Below are 26,129 nucleotides of genomic sequence, written 5' to 3' on the forward strand. Positions count from 1 at the left end.
TTCTCTTATCATGCTGTTATCATCTTGGTCATTTCAACATAGTAAGAACAATATTACATTGCAATACAGGCTAAATGTTAAGCATACGTTTAACTTTGAAGATAAGTTGTTGGCTCTCCAAAAACATAAACATGAATGATAAGATTAAGAAACTGCTGTAGCTGGGCATGAAGGTTGATTAGTTAATGTTCATTGTTTATAATGATGCATTTGTGCTCTGTAGGGGGAAATGGACAACATGCCACATCACAGTTTTAGTAGATTTACTACAATATAAAGATAAGTTTTGTGTGTGTTGTCTTTTTTAAAAATTATTTGGTAAATATTGCTCCCGCCATACATGAGACCAACTGTGTGTAAACAGTCGCTTGCTGCAGTTTGTTAAAGATGCACTCTTGAAATAGTCAGCTGTTTCCCTGTGTCTTCCTGTCAACAGGACAAGTAAGTAATCAGTGTCTGTCTGTTGTGGTTGTTTCATTATAGTAAATGGCAAATATACTGTAGCCAACTTATGAAGAGCCTTTCTATACTACCACTCAGAGTTTTTACAATACATGACAAATTCACCCCATTCACACAGATCCATACACTGATGGCAGAGGCTGTCATGCAAGATGCCAACTGCTCATGAGCAAGAAACTAATCCTCACATCTGTGAAATTATCTTTTATATTTATTTATATATATTTATATTTTTTGTTCTAATCATTCTCACAGCACATCTATACAGTATGCCTCAGCATTTCACTTGACATTGACAAATTGAGTATTCAAAGATTTATTTGGATCTTATGTGATAAGCTGCAGCTATTTTTAGAACTTACAAAAAAAGTAAAATAAATATATATAAAAGGATAGCTCCACTAAGGACAAACGTAAGTGATTGTATTAACGTTAGTCATTCAAGAATTCTCTGCTGTGTCCTAGTGGCATTTAACGATACATGGAAGTGAAAAGAACAATTTGTGAGAGAACCGGTCTGTCCGGTGATTCTGAATGTATCACACACGCGCATGTCTGTTTATCAGTGGATCAACAACATTGCATGTGCGTGAGCCAGTAGCAGCGGTAATCTTAAAGCGTCACATTCAGGTAATTATCTATGACCTTATTTCGCTGAAATTGCGTGGTATTGCAGCATTTCGCACATTAACATCTGCTTAGATAGTCTGGGTTTGATGTTAAATGGGCTAACGTTAGGGACATTAACGTTACCTCTCGTAATACCGGCCACGACAAAGTTAATGTTCATTTTGGAAAAGCTCTTGGTATGTTGACGGCTTGCTTGTTGACGTTGGTTTATTGAATAACGGTAATGTTTTTAGCTGCATCGACTAACTTGTCCCCTGCCAATGTATCAAATATTAACTGCCTTCGTGGCTTGTTAGCCCACTAGCTCCAGCTTACATTTCGCAGACCTAAACTAAGCTAATGTTAGCAGTATTAACGTTAGCGTTAACTTGCTAATAAACTTAGTAGACCGGTGTTGTAGCCTTACTGGTTTCCAAACTAACTGGTTGCCATACGCGTGCGCGTGTTGTGTGCAGCAGCTGCGGGCTGACTCCATCCCCAGATTCGTCACACATTCACAAACGTTGTTCCTGGCGAGTTTCAAGTCGCATCTTTAATCTACTGCGGCGATCATGATTGTGTAAGTGAGCACTACATTAGAGCCACATACGGAAAAAGAAATGAAAGAAAACAGACTTTTTACAAAATCGCGTCAAGCTGGATTCGAACTCACCTGAGCAAAAGGGAACATTTTATTCCATTTCTTCACGTTACCTGCGAGCTAACCGAGCAGTCACAGATCAATGATTTCCAGTCACGTATTGATGAAGCACGTCATCATCCAGGTAACACTTTGGGCTGATCTAAAATAACTGGTTACCTTGAGCGATCTTAAAAAAATACAACAAAGTGTTTATCAAAGTGTTTTTCTCGAGGCTTCGGCAATATTGACCCCTGCATTACAGCCCCCTCACACTATGACACGGGAATGCTTTTACACAGTGACGATCTAACTCCGACTATACTGTGAAAACATGAATTTATTGTCAACACCGAGCCACAGGAAGAGTAGAAGTGGAAATATTCTGCCCACAACACGGGCACGCGTATGGCAACCATTTGGTTTGGAAACCAGTAGGGCCGCAACACCGGTTTAAATGTTGCTAACACAAGCAGCTAGGCAAGAAGGCTTCCCGGTTATTAACGTTACCCTTTTCTTAACTTTTTTTTTAACAATCTCACAGGTGAAAAACAGAAAAGTTATTAATGATACGTAATTTTATTTAGTGACCCGAGCAGGAAGTTGTACTGACCGATGCGGGCTGGCTAAACACCACACCGAACTAACATATACTTCTATCCTTACTGACCCACTGACAAAAACGTGTTTTTGTTCAACCAAGTTGCCTAACTCTAACTTATAATTGAGCAGCCTTCACTTAGTTTAAGTTAGAAGTGTGACATTCAAACTGATTTCAACAGTCACACGGTTTGCTGAGACTTGCTGAGGAGTTCATGCTTATTTAACCTGTCTTGTCTGCCTTTATCAGGAGCTGTGGCGTGCTGCCCAACACATTTGTATTGCTGTCATGTTTGAAATCGTCTATGATGGAATTAATGCCCTAAACAGCCATATATTTAGGAAAGCACTGGTAACACAGGTGAGGTGAGGTCATTTTTAAAATCAAGCTAAGAAAGATGTTTATAAAAACATGATGTTTGTATTGATGATTCCATGAATAATATTTTTTTATCAAAGCAAATGTGTTTAATCACTTTAATAGATTCCCATTTCTGAAATAGCCAAATCATGAAAAACTACTATGGGAGTCAAACACATAGTAGGTACTGTGAGGGACATTTCTGGGATAATCTTGTGTTTTTGCGCTCTTTGTTTTTTTTTTTTTTTACCATCCTCACAGAACCGTCCCGAAATAGCCTACAATCTAAGCCGCCCTGAAATGAATGTGGACCGTTGAAAACTGTCTTTGTTTTTCTACACTGTCCTTTGCTAAAATCAAGCGATCTATAAGATTTAAATAAATCAACATACCCATGATTAGATCATCAATTCCTTTTATTTAAATTCATTTGAAAAAATTAGAATAGAGCAGTGGGTTCCAACCCTTTTCAGCTCATGACCCAAAAGAGAAATAAGGTGTCTCCCTGGGACCAAAACTTCCAGATTTTCTGGAGATTCACAGATCGATCTGCCGGTGACCAGAATCGGTTTTCTGCTGGATGGGTGTTGACAGTGAATGTTTCCCATCAAGCTCACAGCTGCACAGACAGTAACCAGCTATTGTCACACTTTATGTGTGTGTGGATAACTGTATGTGAATAACTGTGTGTGTATGTGTTCCACTGAGTGAACAAGAGTTTGATCATCACATCACCATTTAACAGGAGCAAGTAACTGTTCAACATCAAGACTGTTGACTTGGACTGGTGAGAGAGATGTGGTTTTAGTTGGATAGTTACCTGGTGGCTCTGACATCATGGATAGTCGGGTCACCAGGTTCCATCCCTGGATGGACAGGCTTGCAGAGCCTCAGTTTGGTGACATTTTGAAAGAAGCTATGGTCCACAGGTGTGACTTCATACAGGTTGGGCTTGGACCTCGCTCTCTTAATCCCGTCAACATCTTCAGTCGGGTCATTTCCTGGTTTTTTAGACCCCTCTCAATGACTCTAAATCACATTACATCTGTGTGTGCCCCCCTTCTCCAGGAACTACCCACAACCATCACTCCACAAAATGTACTCCTCATGCCCCTTATGCTCAGAGAGGAAGTGGGTGGATGCAAATTCCCCGGCTAACAGAGCTCCCTCACCGTCATGCCAGTGGCATTGTCCATAGACATTTCATAAATTGTAAAGCAAAGGGCCAGTTTTGTCTTGTAATAAAGACCTGACACTTTCAATCTGGGGCAGAGGAGGACAGCTTACAAATCCATGCAGACAACCACGGCCTTGTTATTCGCATTCACATTTTTGTCCTGCACTTTTTACGCAGGACTTTTTTTTATCTGGCAAGTTCCCAGCCTTGAAGGATCAGCAGGAGTTACACTCCTTCTTTGGAGGGTAAAGATCTTGTTCTGCCACTTAAATTCTTCTGAGAAAACCTGCGCTGATATGATGGTATCAGCAACATGATGGTACACTTTATGCAGGACAGCCATGGACTGAAAGACAGGCTCCAGGTACTGTTTTGATGATGACCTTAGTGGGGAGGACACCTTAGGGAGGTTCAGTAAAATACTCCGCATGAACTCATGAGCCTCACCGCTGTGGCATGATGTCTTTCACCCGGTCAAGGAGAGGGCACTCCCCTCTTCCAAGCGTTGCAAAAAACAATCTCCTGCTCCTCCTCTCTCCATCGACCTTGCATTTTGTCTTCTGTACTGGGGTGACATCTACCCCAGTACAGAAGACATACCTGATCCACTTCAATTACTTTGTGGTTAAATTAGCAGCAAACCGGTACTTCTGCTGAAGTTCTGTCGTGTCGCACGTTGCCATGTGTTCATATGCACATGCACAAAATGAAGCTTGCACCTTCCAGCAGGAGCCTCTAGGAACAGTCCAGACAATATATGGGGGCGTGATGGAACTCCTCATAGGTGCACATCATTTAAAAACAAGAAAATGATTATCTAGTCACTCAGTCAAGGACTGGAATAATAACCATGCAGCAGAGTCACAGCTCGTGATAGTTTTAATATAATAAAACTTCTTATTTATGTTACAGCTATGGCAGACTGCAGACTTCATCCATGTCCTCATGGTACATTTCATAAAAATTATTGCATTGAGGCAAACGCAGTGGAAAAGGTCGATTGAAGACCTCTTCACAGACAGGAGTTGAAACTATAGCCAGATTGATGCAGAAGTTTTGAGGCTGGTATAGATGTTGATATTTGAGAGTTACCTACTTGTCAGTAATTTTGGGGGGACAAACTATAAAATGGGTAATCTGCCTGTTTGGCCTTTTGGCATTTTGTAATTTTTTTTCACCTGACATCAGTATCTCCAATGAGCTAACGGCTAATTTGTTATCATGCTGTCGTTGAAACTACTTTTGTAATCAAAGCCAATAGAACCTGAGGAAGCTGGCGGTTCTGCAACTAACGATTGTTTTCATTATTGATTTATCTGCTTGGTTTTTATTAAATGAATCGATTAATTGTTTGGTGTTAAAACAGTGAGAAATGCCCCTCACAATATCCTAGAGCACAAGAGAAGAAGACCAGCAGTCCAGAGTTCAATTCACTGTAATGTAAGACAAAGATAAGCAGCACACCTCATGTTCGACATTTTGCTTGAAAAATTATATTCGATTATCAAAATAGTTGCTCATTAATTATCTTTCAACCGACTAATTGATTAATCAACTTATTGCATTCATTATGACACTCTGGAATTGTTGTATGTTGTGCTGATTTGCTAAAAGACGAATGTCTGGGTGATGGGTTACTAAGCAATTCATAGCGTTAAGTGGTCATTTAGCCAGCAAGCGGCACCAGGGTAACCCCATGTCTATATGTACCATGCAGGGCTCTACAGTGGGACAAATTCAGTCACATATGCCCCTAAAAATAGATGCATGCAAACTGGTAAAATGATTTACGGGCACATTGTGTGAGTAAAGACTACAGTCTACCGTTGGAAGTGTTTTCTCCCATCAACGTGATGAGTGATCAGTATTTTCAAAAAAGATAAAAAAAATCAGTTTAAATTTTTTTTTAAAGCTTTGACAATAATTTAAGGCCCTTGACGAGTGTCCAGATACAAGGGTCTTCACTTGCATAGTCCTCCACTGGTTAGAGCTCTGCCATGTATGTACCTGACACTCACCTCTTAGGCTGCAACTAACAATTATTTTCATATTTAATAATTAAATCAGCCAAAATTTGAACAGCTGGAACCTGAGATTTTTTTTCTTAAATTGCTCATCAAAATTGTTGCTGACTAATTCTCTGTTGATCAACTAATGAATCGACTGATCGTAGCAGCTCTGCTCTCGTCTGCATTGGTTTCCATTGGTCCCTGGCCATCAGCCAACAGTTGAACTGTCTGTATGGACAGATAGCTAGCTGCCAGCGTGAGACACAGACGGATCTTCTGCCTTGTGTCTTCCAGGTGTGACTATGGGGAAGTCTTTTTCCCACCTCACTAAGCGGACAGGCCACGATGAGGGTCAGGACAGCCTGACCTCTCCTCTGGAGGACACCCAGACCGAGGACGGGAAGGGAGGAGACATTTCCCAGTTTCCTTACGTGGAGTTCACAGGGCGGGACAGTGTGACGTGCCCCACATGTCAGGGCACCGGGAGGATCCCCAGAGGTAACGCCACTGTGTGCACAGTTAGGGGCTGGGGTAGTCTAACTGGAAGAGAAACAAGTTAGTTGTGTGTGTTCCATAGCCACATGATTTTCCAATATCCAGTGATGGTCCTAAAGTAAACTAGGGGATGGTGTAAAACAGGCTTCTGTTGCACCACAGACTGATCATGGATTGTTGTCTGTGTTTCAGGACAAGAAAATCAACTTGTGGCATTGATTCCATACAGTGACCAAAGGCTGCGGCCCAGGAGGACGTAAGTCTTTGTGTGTGTGTGTGTGTGTGTGTGTGTGTGTGTGTGTCCTTTTTGAAGGACCTTTTGAAGTTTAGTGAACATGCTCAAAAATAATTTGTGCAATGTTTGCATTGTTCTCAGGTAACCGCCCAGTTCTGAAGTACTGCTAGTCTAAAGGAAAATGTATTGTCATTTGTTAATCTATTTAATGTAGCAGCTATAAATCCCAAAACAGCAACATTGGATTATTAAGATTAGGAGTGAAAGAGAGGAAGTGTGTGTGTGTGTGTGTGTGTGTGTATATAATATAAAAAATATGGATCCCGGTTGGAAGAAATCCATGCACAGTCATGATGCTGGCTCAACATTGTGTTGTGACTCCACCTGTGTAGTGAACACAAACACATGACTCATGTCACCGTTAAGAAAGGAAGGGGATAGGCAATTTCACAGAATGTTGAACAAAGCATTCAATGCACAGATTCTTAGCAAACAGATTGTGCATCCACTTACAGCATACCCCTGAGACCTGTTCTGTATGGCTGTACTTTTACAGTTTTTCCTCTATTGCTTAAACACATTTTTTGAAATGATGCCTCTTTTTATCCAAACTCTAAACACAAATCCACAACTTCTCACCCAATTCCTCAAATATCCTATTTTCAGGGCAAAATGAAGCTCGACTCAAAACCATTCAGTCTTGCTGAAAAACTAAACTTTGCCCTCAGACATGACACACAAGCCCTCAAAACACACACATACACACACACACACGCACTACAACACAGTTTTACACACTGGTGAGATAAATTCAAAACAATACAACAAAAACTGGTTATAAGTAATGTTGCTTGTGGTTCTCCCCCTCAAAAACGTTTTCACATGATGAACACAAAACAAATAAGAAATGTAAACATTCGCACACATTTTTTATTCTTTAGTGTGCGGTACAACACACCAAACAACAAATTATTCTGCCCCAGCGTCCTTTCTTGTTCTCCACATCTTTCTTCACTTATCCCTCATCCCTCTACCTCCTCCACCTCCTTCTTCACATCCCCCTCCTCCCTACTCCTCCTCCTTCCTTCCCCCCCGACCCAAATCATGCTCCGCCTCCTCCACCTCCTCATCTTCCTCCTCCCGTCTCCTCCTCCAACTCCTACTGTTCCTCTTCCTTCACTGCTTCCTCCTCTCCATACTGCTGCTGCTCTTCCTCCTCCTCCTCTCTGGTGTCCTCTACCTCTTCCTTCAGATTTCTCTGGATCCATTATTCCAAAACTGAATGAACTGACTCTGGCCCTTTTTATCTATCTATTGAAGCTTCTGATTGGTGTGTTATCAGTTTTGACTCTTTGTGTTCCCACCTGGGTAGCTGTGTGCTAATTGAGCTCAACCTGTGCTGATTGAGTGACCAATATTGAATGTCAGTGCTTTCTCAATGACCACATGGTGTAGGCAATGAGAAATGAAGGCATTTGTGTGTAGAGTTTAGAGAAATGGGTGTGGTTTTTGAAAAATGGAGTTATGGTTTTAAAATTTTAGTTAAAAAGCCTAGTGATGGTGTTTAAGCAATGGAGAAAAACTCTAACATTAACACTGCTTTAAAAAAATCAGACGCCCTCTGCGTTGCGCAGAGGGCTCCGGGGGAAAAAAACGCAGGGTTGTCTGGCAAAGTTGCACTGCATTCACCAACCAAATACACCCAAGTGCACATTCCTGGTGGATTACTATTAAGGTGAACAGGGTAATTGTAATGTTTGCCTGCTGGTTGTCTAGTTGGAGGATGAAAGTATCATCAAAACCATTTCACACACTGACAGATGAGGGATGTGGCAGAGTTGATTCTTGGACAAAATTCAAACTGACCGCTACAATTAAATTCATTCAGAGCATCAACATTTTCAAATTATTTAAGACGGGAAAGAATGGATGAAAATGTGAAATGAAATGTGTGTAACACTATGTAGTTCAGATTGTCAGTTTGGTCGGGGAGTCACATGGTTGTCTTATGTCCTCCTCAGGAAGTTGTATGTGTCCGCGTCAGTGGTGGTCTGCCTCTTGCTGTCCAGTCTGGCTGTCTTCTTCCTCTTCCCTCGCTCCATCGATGTGTCCTACGTCGGGGTGAAGTCTGTTTTTGTCAGCTACAGCCAAGAGAAGCGCAGTGTCTATCTCAACATCACGGTAAGTTTCGGCTCCCCAGCTTGAAACTAGGGATGCAGCGATTACCGGATTTCACTATTAACTGCGCTTTAAAACGTCACGGTTAAAACGGTTGCTGCTAAAGAAGCGAATAACCACATTGAACTTGATGTAGCACCTGCAGGATCACCACCCAGCTTTGCGCGCAGAAGTAAAGGTAATAGGCCTACAACTGAGTTAAATAACATGGCAAGTTGGTAGGAAATTAAATATAAACGTGTCACTTACAATCGATGCCCTAACGGTGAGAGTCAAGCTTTCAGTGCAACGTAAACAAACGAAGCAGGTGTAACCTTTCCGACCCACCGCAACAACAGCACCACTGCTCTGAGATCCATTATTTTCAATTTGTGCCACTCCTATGGAGTACTGATCCTGACCGATTTAAGATATAAATACAGAAATAATAAATAAACATCTGATTAAATGCACAAAAATAAAGTAAAATTAGTAAAGGCAGTAGTTAAATTATACAATGAGAAATAAATTTATATATCTCTTTTAATTAGCTTCATTATTTATTGTCTGTTATAATCTTCAACTTTACCTGTATTTATTTATGTGTGTGTTTTTAATATTTTTGTCTGTTTTATTCTTCCATTGCATTTTCTACCCTATTTATTTCCCATATGGTATTTATTTCTGTCAGCTGTGTTTTTACATTTCTCTGCATTTCTGCCTCCATATGCGAGGTCACCTAGCAGCAGCTAACTTTGGAGTGCATACATATTCGACCCTGTATGGTAAATTCAGTTTTCTGCCTGCCAGCTCAGCAGAGCGAGCTGGCAGGCAGAGTTAGAGACTTTATTCTGTCAGTTTCTCTCTTTACAAAGACAAGTGTTGAAGTCTGAGAGTTGTATCTAAAAAGAGACTATCAAATCTCATTTGTCCGCGATACGATCACCACATACAACACACTTTATGAAATTACAACACACTTTATGAAATTACAACACACTTTATGAAATTACATCAGACTTTGTGAAATTAGCACATATGTCACAACGTCCGGATTTCAAAATAAGGTGTTAACACAGTGTATACAGTATGAAAATAATGATATTCACAGAAAGTATAAAACGTGTTACATGTGTTCATTTAAAGTGAACACTTGGAAAATTACTTTATTTTGGTTTGCTGGGAAAACATTAAATACAAAATTCCTGACAATGACTAGGCTATCACATTTGAGTTCCGGACAACTCTGACTACATAAAGATTTAAAATTAAACATTTTTTCTGTATCAATTTTGAGATTGAAGTACTGCTATTGAACATTGAAATACCTTCCTTTCTGATAGGAAGTCTTCTTGAGGTGCTATAAAACACATTTCTCCTTAATTTCTGATTTGAGTTGTGGACAACTAGGACCACAATTGAACATTCATTAGTGATCATCAACAGATGGGTTGCCATTTATCAGTTCACCCTCAAAGACACCTTTGGATGTAAAGGCAACTACTTTACAATTAATGAAAACTAAACTGACTCTCACAATCATCTGATTCAGCTATGACATGTTTTTTAGATCCTGCTAATCCAGAATAAAGAACAGTGGCACTGGGGCTGAAAATGTGCAAATAATAAACAAATACAAATGTTTGATTATGTTCTCTCCTTTTGGTTTGCAACATGCAAGTATTAAACTTAAAAATCTGGGTACCTACAGGTTGCAGTGCTGGTAAACAGAGCTGAACAGTTGACAATAAACAATGACATCATCTGGCAGCTATTAATTCATTAGTGTTTTTCTCAATTGTGACGTGCTTCCAAATAATATACTAATTGCAATAAATACAAATGATTTTGTCCCAGGATTTATTATGCATTTCTTCCCTTTCAATGCATGACTTAGAATAATAAGTTGAGAAACGGGTCTATCCTTAGTTCATCCTGCACTGCAGCAGCTAATAAAGCCCATTTAATCCCATCAGTCACAATAGCGACTGTTCATTTAGGCAGGCTGGAGAAGAAAACAACTTACCTTTTTCAAGTTATACAGTAATGTAGTAATGTCACACATGTGTATGAAGGTGGATCAAACATAGCTAATCTTAAATGTTAAAGTAGAGAGGAGCCTAACAGTCCTATTCATTTTCATTCATTACACAAGATGAATAAGCTATGGAGACGGCTTTAAAAAAATCTTGAATGTTCTCCACTTGTTATTAAAAGTACCCTCTGTTATGCTCTATCATCACACAGTAATGATGGAGTATGTGCTGTTCTCCCATTCTTCCTTTGTATCTACACATAAACAACAAGGCATGTAAGGGGGACTATAAAAGTAATTTATTCTGTTTCTGGGTTATCTTCTTTGTTGCTCTCCTCCTTCTCCTTCATCTTTTCTTCTTGTCCTCTGACGAATATGCTTATGTCCACCGCACGCTGCCTCCTCTGTCTTCTGTGTAAGACATGAAGGAACATTAACTAGTCTATTAAATCATGTCGACGGGTAAAGTGCAGTAAACTTTAAATTGACTCCATTACCAAGTATAAAACATGGCTTAATAGCAATCACATTTAACAAAGCATAAAATTCGGCTTATTAATAACGGTCAAAATTAGTTTATTTGTTAGCTTAAGATCATTAGTCTATATTGCATTTAACACTACTTAAATTAGCATAGCAGATAGCTTAACAAATTACATGTATTATTCATAGTATTTCTTACTCACCACTGGTTGAGTCTCTGCATCTCCCGACACAACATGATGAATTTTCACCCTGAATGGCCTTTTTGTTGAAACAGCAGCTAATAGGCACAGGGCAACGAGCTGCTCCGTGTCAGAGTTCTGTGTCCATGTATGTTGCTAAATGACATGGCTGGTAGTATTGTTTTCAAATACAGCTGCTAAACACCTCAGTTCACTGAAGGGAGGCCTCTGACTGTCTTACTGGTCCACCAATAGGGGAGAAGTTAACTCCTTGAGACACAGCCCCTCCTCATTTGCATAATGAGTCAGAAATGCATAAAGAAAAGTAAAATGAGCAGACAGAAATAAATACCATAGGAAAATAAATAGAGTAGAAAATGCAAAGGAAGAGTAAAACAGACAAAAATCTTAAAACACACACGAATAAATACATTTAAAAAATAAGTAATTAATAAATAAAGTTGAAGATTGTAACGGACAATAAATAAATAAGGTAATTAATACAAAGGTGAATAAATAAAGAAGCCAATTAAAAGAGATTTATGTCTTATTGTATAATTTAACCACTGCCTTCATTTATTATTTGTTTTTGTGCATTTAATCGGATGTTTATTTATTTATTGAGCATTTATTTATTTCTGTATTTATGTTTGAAATTGTCAGGATCCGACCTTGATACACGCAAGGGCAGTTTGTTGCTGCGTTGAGCAGTGTGCACCGCATGGCGAGCTCGCGTCCACGAGTCTCAAAGTAGTTGAAGTTTTGCGCTGAGCAGCTTCCACGCAGTGCAAATCGTTTCTTTTCTGAAAGGGCCTTTATGGAAGAACATAGTCCTCTCATGACCTTCAGTCACTGAACATTTAACGTTACATCCTGTTGCCTTCTCCTGGCTGTGTTGATAAAATGCTGCCAGGTGTAAAACACTTAAGCTGATGATACACGGGGAAACTTTTTGAGCAATGTTGCTAGGCAATATTGCTAGTGGCAAGTCCGATTATGTTTTGAACGGGTAGCGGCGGTGTGGGTGGCGGAGTGATGGGGGAAGGGGATTACGGTAGTAGTCTTTACTCATTACCATTGAGGACAACATTGCCCAGCACCATTGCTCTAAAAGTTGCTCCGTGTATCATCAGCTTAATATAACACCAGGAGCTTATAGACTTTTCAGGACTATAGGCTACCAATTAACTGCATTTCAGTCACTGCATTAGAGATGTTCTCAATTTTTTTTCTATCATTTTCAAAAAACATATACGTATGATGAGGATGAGAGTTTATGACATAACAGTTCAGTTTATTCCCTTTTTATAACAATTTCCCCTGGGGGATAAATGAAGTTAATATCCCTCTTATATTAATATTAGTTACATATTATAGAAATATAATTGTTAATGTAATTACATATTAAAAATCAACTTAAGTCATTACTAGTGTTGTGAAATTAATTTATGGATAATAATCGTGAAACTGTGATTATTTCTCTGACAATAATCGTACCAATCTGTAATCGTTGCATCCCTACTTGAAACTACTGGAACTAACAGGTGTAACTCGTGTGGTGCAGATAATACAGCAAATACAGTAGCTGTACAGGATGGTATAATTCTACATCAATATTTTTTACTGCTTCAGATGTATAAATATATTTCAGCATTTCCCTCTGTAATATCCATTATTAAATGATTATTTTACCATCACCTTTATTGCTGCCCCTTGTGGATAAACGGTAACCTCAGAAAGGCACAGGTGCTAATAGTTTGGTATGTCACAGGATAAACTGATGACAGATAATAATTTGCTCTAAGGGCTCAATATGGCAATTAACTGAAAGTTTACAACAACAGAAGAAATGGAATCTGTGTTGTTCCAACCACTTTAAAGTGAAAACCGCTCAAATGATGGAACAGTGTCAGGGGCACAGCTGAAGATGAACTAATAACACAGAAATCAGAAACCACGTGATGATGTATAAATCTGCTGCTACAAGAAATGTAAAACGGAACAGATGTTAGTCATGATTTGAATGAGCTGTAATGATTTCAGGTGTAGGATGACTACATTGTTTAAAAATGAGAATTCATACCAAATTATGAATTTTAATATTCAGAAAATATTAATCCATAAATCTCTCGTTTTGCGGGGCACCACCCGATATTCCGTTCGCCCAGGGTCTAGGGATTCCCTAGTATGGCTAATAATTAGACAATTATTCACTAGTGATCAGTTAGTTAACAATCGCTCAATTATCTTAAATCAGTCAGTCAATCTCATATCGAAGCAAAACAAACAAAAGGGCTTTGTTGCTCCGGGCCGAAGTTCTTAGGGCGTTGCCAGGAGAGGGAGCACGCTGGGCGCATGCCGAAGCACAGTTGGAGAGTCAGGAACAAACAGAGGACAACAGAGTGAGAGACAGCATGGGTCGCTGCTTTTGTCTGTTGGGGTGTGGTTCCCAGAGGGTAGTCCTTTTTCCCAAGAGGGAGGGCTTGTCTCCGGTTTCCCGAGAGACTGTCTTTCTTTGACTTTTAATATTTAATCAATCAAAACTATTTGCGCGTATTGTAATCAAATATCAGATTATTGGACATGAAAAATCTAGAGTGATATTTATACATTAAGGGCATTTCAGACGATGGCATGTAATACTTATTTTGTCCACTTGGGGGAGATCGGGTTACATGACGATAGCTCTGATTAATCCTAAAACAATCTTCTCAGGAGCTGGGGAATTTAGTCATTTTTAACCTTAAATTTGAGCTGGAAAATTAATGGAGTATAGGATGACATTTCTTTATCATATCCTTTCTAAAGGAATTGTCAGAAAGTATTGTGAACAAGCATTGGTTACACATAAAATGAAGGAATGTCATTAACCTTGCTGAAAATTAAAACACTGCAAAATTAACTTATTTAGATTCTTTAAAACAACAAGGTAACGTAACTACTCAAATGGAGGCAAACGCCACTACTAACATAGCAAGGATTATTGGTTAAACAGTACAACAGTTTATAATGAAACATTGTTTAGCTTAAGAAGGCAGGAGTTGTTAAGTGTCCCCCTTTCGCATACCTGGCTTATCAAATTTGCACATCAGCTAAAAGAAGAGAAGGGAGTGGTGTTTTATGGTCCAGCCATTCTATGGGAAAAGGGATCAGAACGTCCGGTACTTTGATGTCCTGAGGCACCCTAGAGGGAGAGGGATTGGACACTTCTTTTGCTGTCAAGTGTCTATTGACACCTTTACGGCGTCCTTAAGCGATGCATGTCTAAGTCTCTGCAGACCCTTACCAAACCCCAGGCGATGTCTCTAGTTTCTGCGTGTCAAAAGGCCAACCTCCAGGGGAGGAAATCTTTCCTACCCCCTCCTTTTTCTCAGAGAGAGAGATGGAAGGGATTTTTGAGTCTCCAAATTATTTGATATAAACTGCACCAATCCACACTGTTGGTACACAACACAGGTGATTTTGCACCTGCACTAGTTGTCAAGCCTTTGGATTATATTATATGCTAATATGCAGATCTGTGTGGGGATCAAATCATCATAATATTCCATCCAGTTTCAAGTTTGATGTTGATGATCTGGCAAATTCACGGAAAGGAAGTCATGGAAAGTTAGCAGCGGGCTGAGGCCTCATCCACACTACTACGTTTTCGCTTTGAATGACTTTTTGCTACAGGTAGCGTTTCAGTCCGGACGGGTGTAAACGGAGGACTTTTAAAACGATAACACTCACGTTTGCCTTCCTAATTGGGTCTTATTAGTCATGCAAAGCAGCACAATGCTACTGACAGAGTTTAGTTTTGGTATTTTTATTAAAATATGATGTACCGTGCAAATAACACTTTTAGCCTAGACTTGTACTGTGCATATCGCCATTTACTTTGCGACGACTTCCAGTCTGTTCATTGCCATCACAGTCACATTCTTTCACCAAACCTGCTTCCTGTTTACTGTTCCTGTTACGGCATGTGTGCCACGTGATGTGCGTTTTCAGCCGTTTTAATATAGACAGAGATCAGTTCTGATACGCAGCTAAAAGACTGGTGTGGGCGGAGATCATATTCGTTTTAAAACTGGCTGCATGATTTGTAAAAAAAACAGTAATTTAGCAATTATAATGGAACAAATGGTACTATGAGTCTACTTGCTTAATTATCAAAGAAAATGCTCAAATACTGACATTTAAAAAATGTGTATTCCTCAACTTGAATAAACAATATGTATAACAATAACTAGTAAAACAGAACAAGGGGATCATGTTGCTCTACTGAGGAGGTGGCTAGAAGGAGCATATATTGGCACACTGGCATCGTGACTCTGACTAAATCTACATCTGTCCACTGCAGAGACACTATCCACAACCTGGAGGAGGAGCTAGTACACCTGAGTGTCTTAGTATTATAACATTAAATAAAAAGTAGGTTGTTGTCTTAAAAGTTACTGGCACACTGCTAATAAATCACATTTCTCATTGCACATATCTGTTTTAGAGGCACATGTGGGAGCCCGGTGTGGGCGTGGATAATGAGCAGCCTGAGTGTGTCACACACACCTTTTCTGTTTAATTAAATCGCACCCTTTTTGCGGTTATGTAATCGCACATGACGACATGTCAATTAATCGTACAGCCATAGTTTTTAAACAAAAACGTAGTGGTGTGGATGTGGCCTGAGACAAACTGGCGCCTCCTCTTTACCAGTGGTACCTGCAGGCAGTGGATCACCCTGCAGCAGAGGGAGGAGGAGGAACGACTGACACTGACAGACGTCTGAGTCTTCCTAAACTTTATTTTGATGTCAGGAATATTAGGCTATTAGACATTTTCCACTGAAAACAATATTTAGGTATTTATTTAAAATAGTAATCTCTTCTGAATTTAGTCTTTCTTTTTTAAATGATCATTTTTAAAATAAACAAATTCTTCAGTCATGAAAAAAACAGGATAGGAGTATGACTAAGATAAAGATATAATCCTAACAATGCCCACTCCTACAGCTTTTTAGTAGCTTCACTCAGACTTTGGCTAGATGAGCAAATCGCAGTTCAGATCTCTTCACATATCTGCCCAGCAAACTTGAAAGTGAAAGGGAAGTTGGAGTGTCTGTATCTTCTGTAATGTGACATATTTCTGAGTGAAACTGAATATGTGGGAGTGAGAGTGTGATACGGAAAGGATGGTTGGCCTCCACCCACACCACCCTCACCCGCAAACACACCCGTGATATAGCATGTTACACTCTGTGTTACACTCTGTGTTACACTCTGTGTTACACTCTGTGTTTTCGTGGTAATAGGAGGAAATGTGAGGCCACTGCTAGAAGTATACAACTTACACTAATGAACTCTTCCACTGCGCGTTCTCCTCCAGAACACTCTTAATATCACCAACAACAACTACTACTCCGTAGAGGTGACCAACGTCACAGCTCAGGTGCAGTTTGCCAAGACGGTGATCGGTAAATCACGCATCAGTAACATCACTGCCATCAGTCCTCTGGACATGAAACAGGTACACTTTAGTCTGTTGACTATTTATATTCCTCTCTGTGCGTAGATCTCTGACTCTTTCTTATTTCAGTCTCCATTTCTGCTTTCAGATTGATTATATGGTCCCCACCATCATCGCAGATGAGATGAACTACATGTAGTAAGTACTGTGTATAATACCGTAGAGTGGAACACCAGCTACATACAAGATTAGAGCATCTGGATTAGTTGTGCTAATGTCACTTAGCAGATGTTTGCCGATATTGGCTAATCACAATGGTATCAGCATATAGGTGGGCCAATAAGTGAAAACTACACAGCACTACAGGAACTTAACAACCCGTAACCTGGAGCATGACCTGACCCTATAAGACCTGTAATGTCTAGCTAGAAGTAACTTCCCAACTCACTGTTTTAGCTTTTGCGATGTAACTTTAAAACTTTCTGTGATAAAAAGTTACAAAGCACTTTGGCTCCTCTGTCTGAGTCTTAAATTATCTTGGCTTGTGATAGAAAAAAAAACAAAGAGCATGCATAATTAATAATAATTACTAAACAGAAACAAAGAAGAAATGTGAAGTCGCAAAAGAAGAAATTATGTAATAAGAGAGGAGAATATTGTTTTATCTTTTAGGTATATGGATGTGGGTCATGGGTAATGGTTGCGACTGGATCGTCCTCCTTTCTTTGGGAGCAGATAATAATTCTTCTATACAACTTGAAATTGTTCAACCTGGAGTTTATGCACAAAATCGTATATCTGTTTTTCACCATGACCCATTAAACATTTAAGCAAAATCACATATGAGACTAGCATCGCTATTACTAAAAGAAAATGAACAATACAAACATGGTTTTCATTACACAGTACATCCTTCAAACTGAACATAATACAGATTACTGGACCAAGAGGGAATAAATGGTTTCTAAGACTGTTACTATATGTTTGATATTACCTTCTCTGGGGAAGCTAGCTCTTCGAGAGTGCCACAGGACTCCACTAGCTCCCATTAGCTCCCACAGAGTGCAGCTAGTGGTCTTTTTTCCAGAAAATGCGTATATAAATTAAGAGAATTTTATTTAGCTAGATATTGGTTCTTAACTAAAAAAACTGTTGTTGAAAAGATTTGTTTTAGATGTGATGGTTCACAGCTCAGTGATATTGGGACACAAGGTTGACACGAAATTTGTTTTATTAAAGCAATTAACAGAGCTAGGGAACACTAGGAATTAAAGGTAACATACACTGAACAATGGTCAAGAACATGGGGAGTTACAGACTGCCACAGGGTGCCAGTGCCATTAGGAGAATGGTGGCTTTTCTGTGAATTTGAGAATACCACCTTACATGAGGCTAATCTTAATTTCATTAACCCATACCCAGGTCAATAGGTTTAACATGTGAAGAAGGGATTTCTTCATGCTTGAAAAGATTGTCATTTTTTAATTGGCCCACAGTATACATTTAATGGCACTTGCTTTATTTTCCAGTGACTACTGCACTCTGCAAACCATCAGGGTCCACAACATCGTCGTCATGATGCAGTAAGTTGTGATGATCTCTGATTATTTATAGACATTCAAACCTGTCACCTTTTGTCAGTTTGAATCCAAAATAGGCCCAAGTGAGACATGGAGCCAATGAGAAATATATATTTTTTGGGGGGGGGGGCAGTCATGCCTGCGGTAACAGATCAAATTGAAGGAAACAAAAATTGTTTGCAACATTGTTGAAAGCTGGTGATAGCTAGTCAACCTAGCGTTGTTGGCTAACATTAGCTAGATTATCAGCCAAAGTGTCACTTAGACTGACAGACAGCTAAGGTAACGTTAGCTGGCTAGCTAATTTCACAACATCGTTTACATGCAATATCCATCTTGGTCCATGGGCCAGACCTGGACATTTCATGTATCGGTACCATCTGAGGTAGAAAAGGTTCAGTAGCTCTTTGTTGTTCTTCTCATTCCATTTAACAGATTAATATATGATAGACCTGTCAGAAGAGTAGCTTATACTAATAAGCTACTCTTCTGACAGGTCTATTTTAACCATAATAGATTGGCTCATTTATAGAGAACACTGGTAGTTACTTGAATGTAATGTGACGTTACCCCTCAACAGTATACCCTTATGTCTCAGTCTCTCTGTACATACACATTATGTTTACCACATGTAATGCCTGCATGAGCTAGCTCTTATCAAAAGCAGAAGAACATGGGACAAAACTGAGTTTCTGTGGTCTGGCAACCCACAGGGGTCCTTGAGGGGGTTCCAAGGGGTCCCCAGCAAAACTGGGAATAATTTAATTTCTCTGTAATTCCACCCAAAAGTAACACAATGACAGAATGAATGACTATTGGTCGTAAACTTTCCTAAAATCCTATCAGATGGGGGACCCTGAAACAAAATCTTGTCAAACGGGGGTCTGTAGTCCAGGGCTCGAGACTAACGGCGTCCTGTTGTCCTGGAGACAAATGAAAATGTGTTTGGGATGAAGAGACATATTCTGTAGGACGCCTCTGGGACGAAAGGGATCGTGTGTGTGTTTATTTATTACTATCACTTTGCAAATGACAAACTGAACCGACCAAACACTGACGACAACAGAGGCCATCTTCTTACACTAGTTACTAGTCACGCTGGACTCACACAAGGGGCTGGCTGCTCACCTGTTCCCGAGGTACATTCCCTCTGTCACAAACGGCTTGCTGACCTCTCAATCGCGCTGTGTAGGCTAGCGTTAAGCAACACACATCAATCCTCTCACGCAGTGAAAAACAAATCTATAGTCTGATAACGTCGAGGAGAACTATCTCCACCCAGGTTTTTTCTGCACCAATTTATGGTGGAAATATTTTTATTTATGTAAAGGAGAACATAATTCAGGTGGCAGGTAACAATTTAAAACATAAACAGAATATAATGCAGTGCAGCTCTCAGGCATTCTGGGTTGCCTCCAGATCTGTTTCTCCTGTGGATCAACTTTTCTCATGTAATCTCCTCCCTGCTGAGTCAGTACACATGCAGGCATGATTTAGACTTTCCTGCTCTTTTGTTTGAGGAAATAACCTCTTTAAATGTGCATGTGGCTCCTTTTCACCTCAATGAGAAATTCATTCATTTTAATTTCATTACTTACTTTCATTTCAGTTAGAAACTCCTGGACTTTAACAGCTCCTGTGTTTCAGCAGGTTTTCTGCTCATGTTCAAAACTTTCTGCACATTCAGAATCTCTCCCACATCTCTTGTGTTCTGACGGAAAAAATAATTACAAGACTGTCATCATTTAATGAGAATTGTACCTGCCCTTTACTCTTGCGTGCATTACATTATTACTCCACTGCTAATATCCCCTTCAGAACACTTGACACAGTTTGGGACTGCATGTGGAATGTGAAACCAAATCTTACTGACACTTGTGATCAGGCAGAAACTATGGGGTTTACAGCCTTCAGCCAGAGCGCTCTGCCCCTCGCCTCTGGAACTCCCTTCCAACAGACATCCGAAATTTAAACTGACCTTTCCATTTTCAGATCCCGCCTAAAAACACATCTTTTTAAACTGGCATATCCAACATGATATATATATACTGTCATAGTCGATAGTCGATATTGATTATCTGTGTACAGCATGTGCTGTGCATGTGTGGGGACAAAAACTAAACAGGATTTGCAGTGCTGCCGTCTAGACAAAGTGCTCCAGGATACTTTCGCTTCACGTGTTCATGCTGCTTCAAGTATTTGTGGACTGCAGTTGTGCTGCAGTGAAGCCATTTCCAATTCACCGAGCTCACAGAGCAGCACATTGTTGAGTGTCTGTCTAAAATACTCCTACTACTTGAAGAATACTTACTTTAATCTTATGATAAAGTGTTACTTTATCTGGTTTATCGTTTGCTTTTGTCCTTAAAACTCAGTTTTGCCCTGTTTTTTGGATAAGAGCTAGCTAATGCATGCATTACGGGATGTAATCATAACCTCGTCTGCTGCAAGAAGAGAGAGATTGTGATTTGGTGTGTTCTGTTGAGTGTTACGATACATCTGATACTGTTCACCGTAAATGAGCCCATCTAATATTTTTAGCTACTCTTTTTACAAGTCTATCATGTATCAATTTGTTTATTGAAATGTGAAGAACAACATGGGAGAACTTTTGCCACCTCAGATGAAACTGATATTTTGCACTTTAAAATCAATGAATACTTTTGCTTTATTTCGCTCAATCTTAGTTAGTTAGTATCTAATTTAAAAAAGTAAGCTCCACTGGGAAGTACACCCCCCTAGTGTGTCTGCATATTTCTTTGTTCACATATCCTTCTCTCCTTTTTCATCCTATCCACTTTGCATGCCTGTTTTTTTTTCTAATCTGTTTTCTGTATGTAGAGTGTGTGTTTTTGTCCTCACATTGTGTCATCTCCACCCTCTGCAGAGTGACTGTCACCACAACGTACTTTGGCCATTCGGAGCAGGTGTCTCAGGAGATGTACCAGTATGTGGACTGTGGAGGGAACACCACCTTTATCAGAGGGATGACCAAGCCGTTCAGCATCGCACATCCTGCCGAGTGACGCCACCGCGGCCCTTCTCCCCAGCCCTCCTCCCCAGCCCTCCTCCCCAGCCCTCCTCCCCAGCCCTCCTCCCCAGCCCTCCTCCCCAGCCCTCCTCCCCAGCCCTCCTCCCCAGCCCTCCTCCCCAGCCCTGGCTCATGCCCTGGAGCCGAGCCTGAGATGGTTCACTGTGTTTTCTCCTCCAACTTTCTGTTTTCATAATGTCAACTTCAATACAAAATATTAGGACAAGTCCATGATACCATGAGGAAATTATGTTTTTTATAGAGGTGCTTTGCATTCAGCACAGAAAAAACTAATTTATGGTTATCTTGTATTTCATGTAATTGTAAAGATGCTAGACAATTATCTCACAATTACATGATTCATATCTTACTACCATGCTTCATGACTAAGGGTTATTAGAAGGCTACTCTCTCCTAATTAAGAGATGCGTATTCCATAATTTTGATATCTAACAAAATTAGAATTATTATTAACAGTTTTATAATTACAAGATCCTTTTCTCGTAGTTGCAAGAAATAATTTAATAATTAAGAAATATGTATTACCTTTGTTTCTGGAATTTCAAGAAGTTTCATAAATAACTGATCTGTATCTCGTAATAACAGGAAGACTACTCCATGAATACAAAATCTGTATGTAATAATTACAAACAAAACTGTTTCATAATCATATCGTCATTTCCAAATGACGAGAAAACTGTGCACCAATTATGTGATCCGTCTCTTGTCATTACAAGAAAACTCTCATAATTATAAATCTATATCTCACAATTACAAAATCCCACAATTATTACAGCATTTGCATTTCATAATAACAAGAAAACTATATATAGTTCTCATAATTATGAAATATGTGTCTCGTAATTAAAAGGTAACCATTTTAAGTAGCACAGTTTTATAATAAAATAGTAATTACCTCGAAATTACAAGAAAACCTTTTCCTACTTCTGTTATGCATTTCTTCTTATAACTATTACTATATATATATATATATATTATATATCATAATTGTGCTCTATATGTTTCATATCTGAAAGATCCTGATCTTATATTTTAGTATTTTGTCTTGAAATTATCTTAGAATTGAATATCTCAGAATTTTGCGATATTGGTCTCGTAATAAGGTGTTATAATTAGTTAACTTTAAAAGGTTTTATCTTTGCTGAATGCAGTGTACCTCTGTACATATTTGTCCAATCAAAGTAAAATGATTCGGGGGCCCCAGTTTGTTAACCAGTTCAGTTGCAGGCGTAGTGAAATGTTTTGGGCAGCACTGACTGTTCTCTATTTTCCTCAGTCCTCTTCTTGGAAGTCTGAGGATGTTAACAGCCTCATGAGGTGATGCTGATGAGGAATTTTGTCTTCCACCCCTCTCTAGAAGCTGAGAGCAGCTGCATTTGCTTTTACATGTTACCTTGAAGGAACAGTTTGTTGAGAGCATCACTGAATTTTCTGATTTTATCAAGATAGCAAATAATTTTTGTTTTATTTCTCTCGAGTGTTATCTCACCGTCACTGCTTACTGAAATACTGCCGGGTATTGTTTGAAATCTTTTAGTATCATTGCCGAAACAAAAACAGTTACTTTTTCCATCTTTAGTTTGAGGACTATAAATGTGTTTCTGTACAAATGTTTATTTTTATTAAGCAAAATATTCCAAATTATTTTGATACTGGACAGGTTTTGAGATTCTATGGACAAATTTCAGACAGTATTCCAAAAATATTGTTTGGATTAGATGGTCCAAACTGTAATAATATGTGTAGGCCTGTTGCTTTTCTCCTGATATGATTACTCTAATATGGCATGCAACTTTGTAAAGATAGAGTCCCAAGATGAAAGCTTCTTGGCCAGACCATGAAGTATAAAACCCTGCTATTTTGAGATAAAGACATTTAGTTCCTGATAGTGAGAAAACAATATTTGATATCACACACTAACCCTCTAATTTAGATGTTATCTCAGAATAATTAGCTTAAAAAACAAACAAAATAGGATCTTGACATTTAACTTGTGTTACAGAGATGATAAGCTAAAAAGTCACCATGACTGCTCTGTTTTCCTGTCTCATCATTAATGATGCCAAGTGGCACTTCGCGTGTTATAAACCATGATCTGTGATCTATGACTTACCATTTGTGCTCTGAAGCAAAAGGAAGGAACAAAAGCAGGTTGGTCACAATAATAAATGTATATTTGAAATCTTGATAAAGGTATTTGACTACCTACCAATCTTTAATGCACTTTAGAAAACTATTTCAAATGCACTCCCAAGTTCCCAAATTCTCTAAAGCCTTTTCCTCCACCACAGTTTGTTCTCTATGAGGAAGGAGGAGCAAAAAGTGATGTTACTGCATAGTTAGATTCTGCTGTTTGTGTTTCTGAGATAAGTTTGTGGTTATCATAGTCATATCATAGTGTTTCTTTTGACTGAATGCTTTAAATCTGCTGACTTACTGACTGTAGTGTTTGGTTGATGGGTGTTAATTATCGTTCTTTGTACATTGCTATATGTTCTTCAACTTGTAGGTCTGTTACATTCCATTTTAAAGATAGAAGTTGCAGTACAAACCTGTTACCGTCTTCTAGCTTAACTAGCTTGAGACATTTTGAAAATGTTTAGCAGTAGTCACATTAGAAATCCTATTTTAATAGAAATTCTATTTCAAGATTTAAAGCTTAGTCACCAATATTTAATAACAGTTTCAGAGCAAAGTCAGTTTATTTCAATTGAACCTGCATTTGTTTGTGGAAGTAAATGTTTAGGGACTTTGAACTTCGATGAACGTTGACATATGATTTTGCTCTGCAAAATAATGGTTAAACTATCTCAACAAGGCTAACTTTAAGGGAACAAAGAGCTGGGGAGTTATTGTAGCCTGCATCATATGCTTTTATATAACCCTGCTCTAGTGATTACGGAGTTTTTGTCAAAGGGGCCTGGTAGCTTTGAACAGAGCGATATAGTGACTGTTTCTGGTTCAACAAAAAGGACCTTACTGTAAAATAAAAAATAAAAAAAAAAGGTGTCTCTCCATAATGTTGTCAGACCTGTTTCACTGCTGCCGACTGCAGCGTGCTCACTCAGGACTGGACCAATTTTAAAAAAAAAATGTCATCCCAGTTAGTCACAGAGACACGTGGGTTTATAAGGTCCAGGTTGAAAATGCATAAGTTACCCTTTAAGAGGGCTTCCCCATACCTCCAGGATTTGTGCCAAGCTAGGCAAAACACATACTCGACATCCTCTCATCTGTAGATTTATTTCCTTCAGTGTTGGACTTGTGTAGCACTGCAACTAACAATAACTGTTGTTATAGATGAGTCTGTCTGTAAAAAACCCAAAGATAATGACTTCCTCACAAATTGTAAAGCACAAACTAGTGAATGTTGAAAATTTTTTGCATCATGGATAGTTTAACAGTTCATTGATTATCAAAATTATTGGCAAATTTTCTAAAACACGATGATTCATGAAGGGCTATTTTTATTAGTAGTAGCAGTATTTTCATTATATACTTTCGGGCATCCTGTGATTTAATGACCATTATTAATGGTAATTTGCATATTATGCATACTACTCACTACCACTTCTTGTGTCTACCTGTTTAGGTCAACTCCTGGAAATAGTTATCTTGTTTTTTTTCCACCTTGTGTAAAAATAATGAGTATTATTTTACCCGAAGTTTTCAGTTATTATGTTGATGATGTTTGTGCATCTTTGACTGAAAATCATCCAGTTGTGTATCAAATCTATTTTGAATCTGAAAAACATTTTGTATAGAATTGACTTGTCAGCATCCTGTAAAAATAGCTGTAAAATGGGGTTTTAAAAAAGCACTCGTGATTATATATTAAAAAAAAAAAAGAAGAAGAAATCTAAACAGGCACACACAGCAGTCCCTATTAACATTTAACATAGAAGAAGCTAGTTTAGACTCCTACCTCTGTTACTTTCAACATTTTGTGGGTCCTTATTCATATTATACCTACATATTATATTATACATATTATTTATTATTATTTTATTCATTGACTGTTTATTTTGGGAGCATAAATAAAGTTTTAAAACATTATCTTTTTCTGTCAAGTGATTTTACAAATTTGGCAGGAACGTGTATGTATGTATATATAGTGTGTGTGTGTGTGTGTGTGTATATACACTGCTCAAAAAAAATAAAGGGAACACTTAAACAACACAATGTAACTCCAAGTCAATCACACTCCTGTGAAATCAAACTGTCCACTTAGGAAGCAACACTGATTGACAATCAATTTCACATGCTGTTGTGCAAATGGAATAGACAACAGATGGAAATTATAGGCAATTAGCAAGACACCCCCAATAAAGGAGTGGTTCTGCAGGTGGTGACCACAGACCACTTCTCAGTTCCTATGCTTCCTGGCTGATGTTTTGGTCACTTTTGAATACTGGCGGTGCTTTCACTCTAGTGGTAGCATGAGACGGAGTCTACAACCCACACAAGTTGCTCAGGTAGTGCAGCTCATCCGGGATGGCACATCAATGCGAGCTGTGGCAAGAAGGTCTGCTGTGTCTGTCAGCGTAGTGTCCAGAGCACGGAGGCGCTACCAGGAGACAGGCCAGTACATCAGGAGACGTGGA

General features: G+C 38.9%; 1 protein-coding gene across 10 annotated transcripts; it reads left to right on the forward strand.

The window, feature by feature from the left end:
- Positions 1 to 968: 968 nt before the first annotated feature.
- Positions 969 to 25,417, forward strand: tmem106bb (transmembrane protein 106Bb). Of its 10 annotated transcripts, none has more exons than XM_046058544.1 (10): positions 969 to 1,092; positions 2,562 to 2,672; positions 6,153 to 6,356; positions 6,546 to 6,609; positions 8,610 to 8,769; positions 16,813 to 16,953; positions 17,042 to 17,091; positions 18,423 to 18,476; positions 21,361 to 21,509; positions 21,562 to 25,417. In XM_046058544.1, the coding sequence occupies exons 3-9, from the start codon at positions 6,161 to 6,163 to the stop codon at positions 21,497 to 21,499; spliced, it is 804 nt and encodes a 267-aa protein (XP_045914500.1). In that variant the 5' UTR covers positions 969 to 1,092; positions 2,562 to 2,672; positions 6,153 to 6,160; the 3' UTR covers positions 21,500 to 21,509; positions 21,562 to 25,417. The 10 variants fall into 10 exon arrangements, with proteins under 10 accessions (XP_045914500.1, XP_045914496.1, XP_045914494.1 ...); XM_046058540.1 differs by lacking the exon at positions 21,562 to 25,417 and adding an exon at positions 5,216 to 5,289 and having other exon boundaries at positions 21,361 to 21,549; XM_046058539.1 differs by lacking the exons at positions 969 to 1,092; positions 21,562 to 25,417 and adding exons at positions 1,132 to 1,268; positions 5,216 to 5,289 and having other exon boundaries at positions 21,361 to 21,549.
- Positions 25,418 to 26,129: the final 712 nt, after the last annotated feature.

Source organism: Micropterus dolomieu, linkage group LG09, assembly GCF_021292245.1.
Source record: "Micropterus dolomieu isolate WLL.071019.BEF.003 ecotype Adirondacks linkage group LG09, ASM2129224v1, whole genome shotgun sequence".
Lineage (NCBI taxonomy): Eukaryota > Metazoa > Chordata > Actinopteri > Centrarchiformes > Centrarchidae > Micropterus > Micropterus dolomieu.

Bases quoted from the DNA above. Each gene is read 5' to 3' on its own strand.
- tmem106bb (XM_046058544.1), top strand. From the start codon at position 6,161: ATGGGGAAGTCTTTTTCCCACCTCACTAAGCGGACAGGCCACGATGAG. The intron at 16,954-17,041 runs GTACACTTTAGT...TTCTGCTTTCAG, and splicing joins GTCCTCTGGACATGAAACAG to ATTGATTATATGGTCCCCAC. The intron at 17,092-18,422 runs GTAAGTACTGTG...TTTATTTTCCAG, and splicing joins GATGAGATGAACTACATGTA to TGACTACTGCACTCTGCAAA.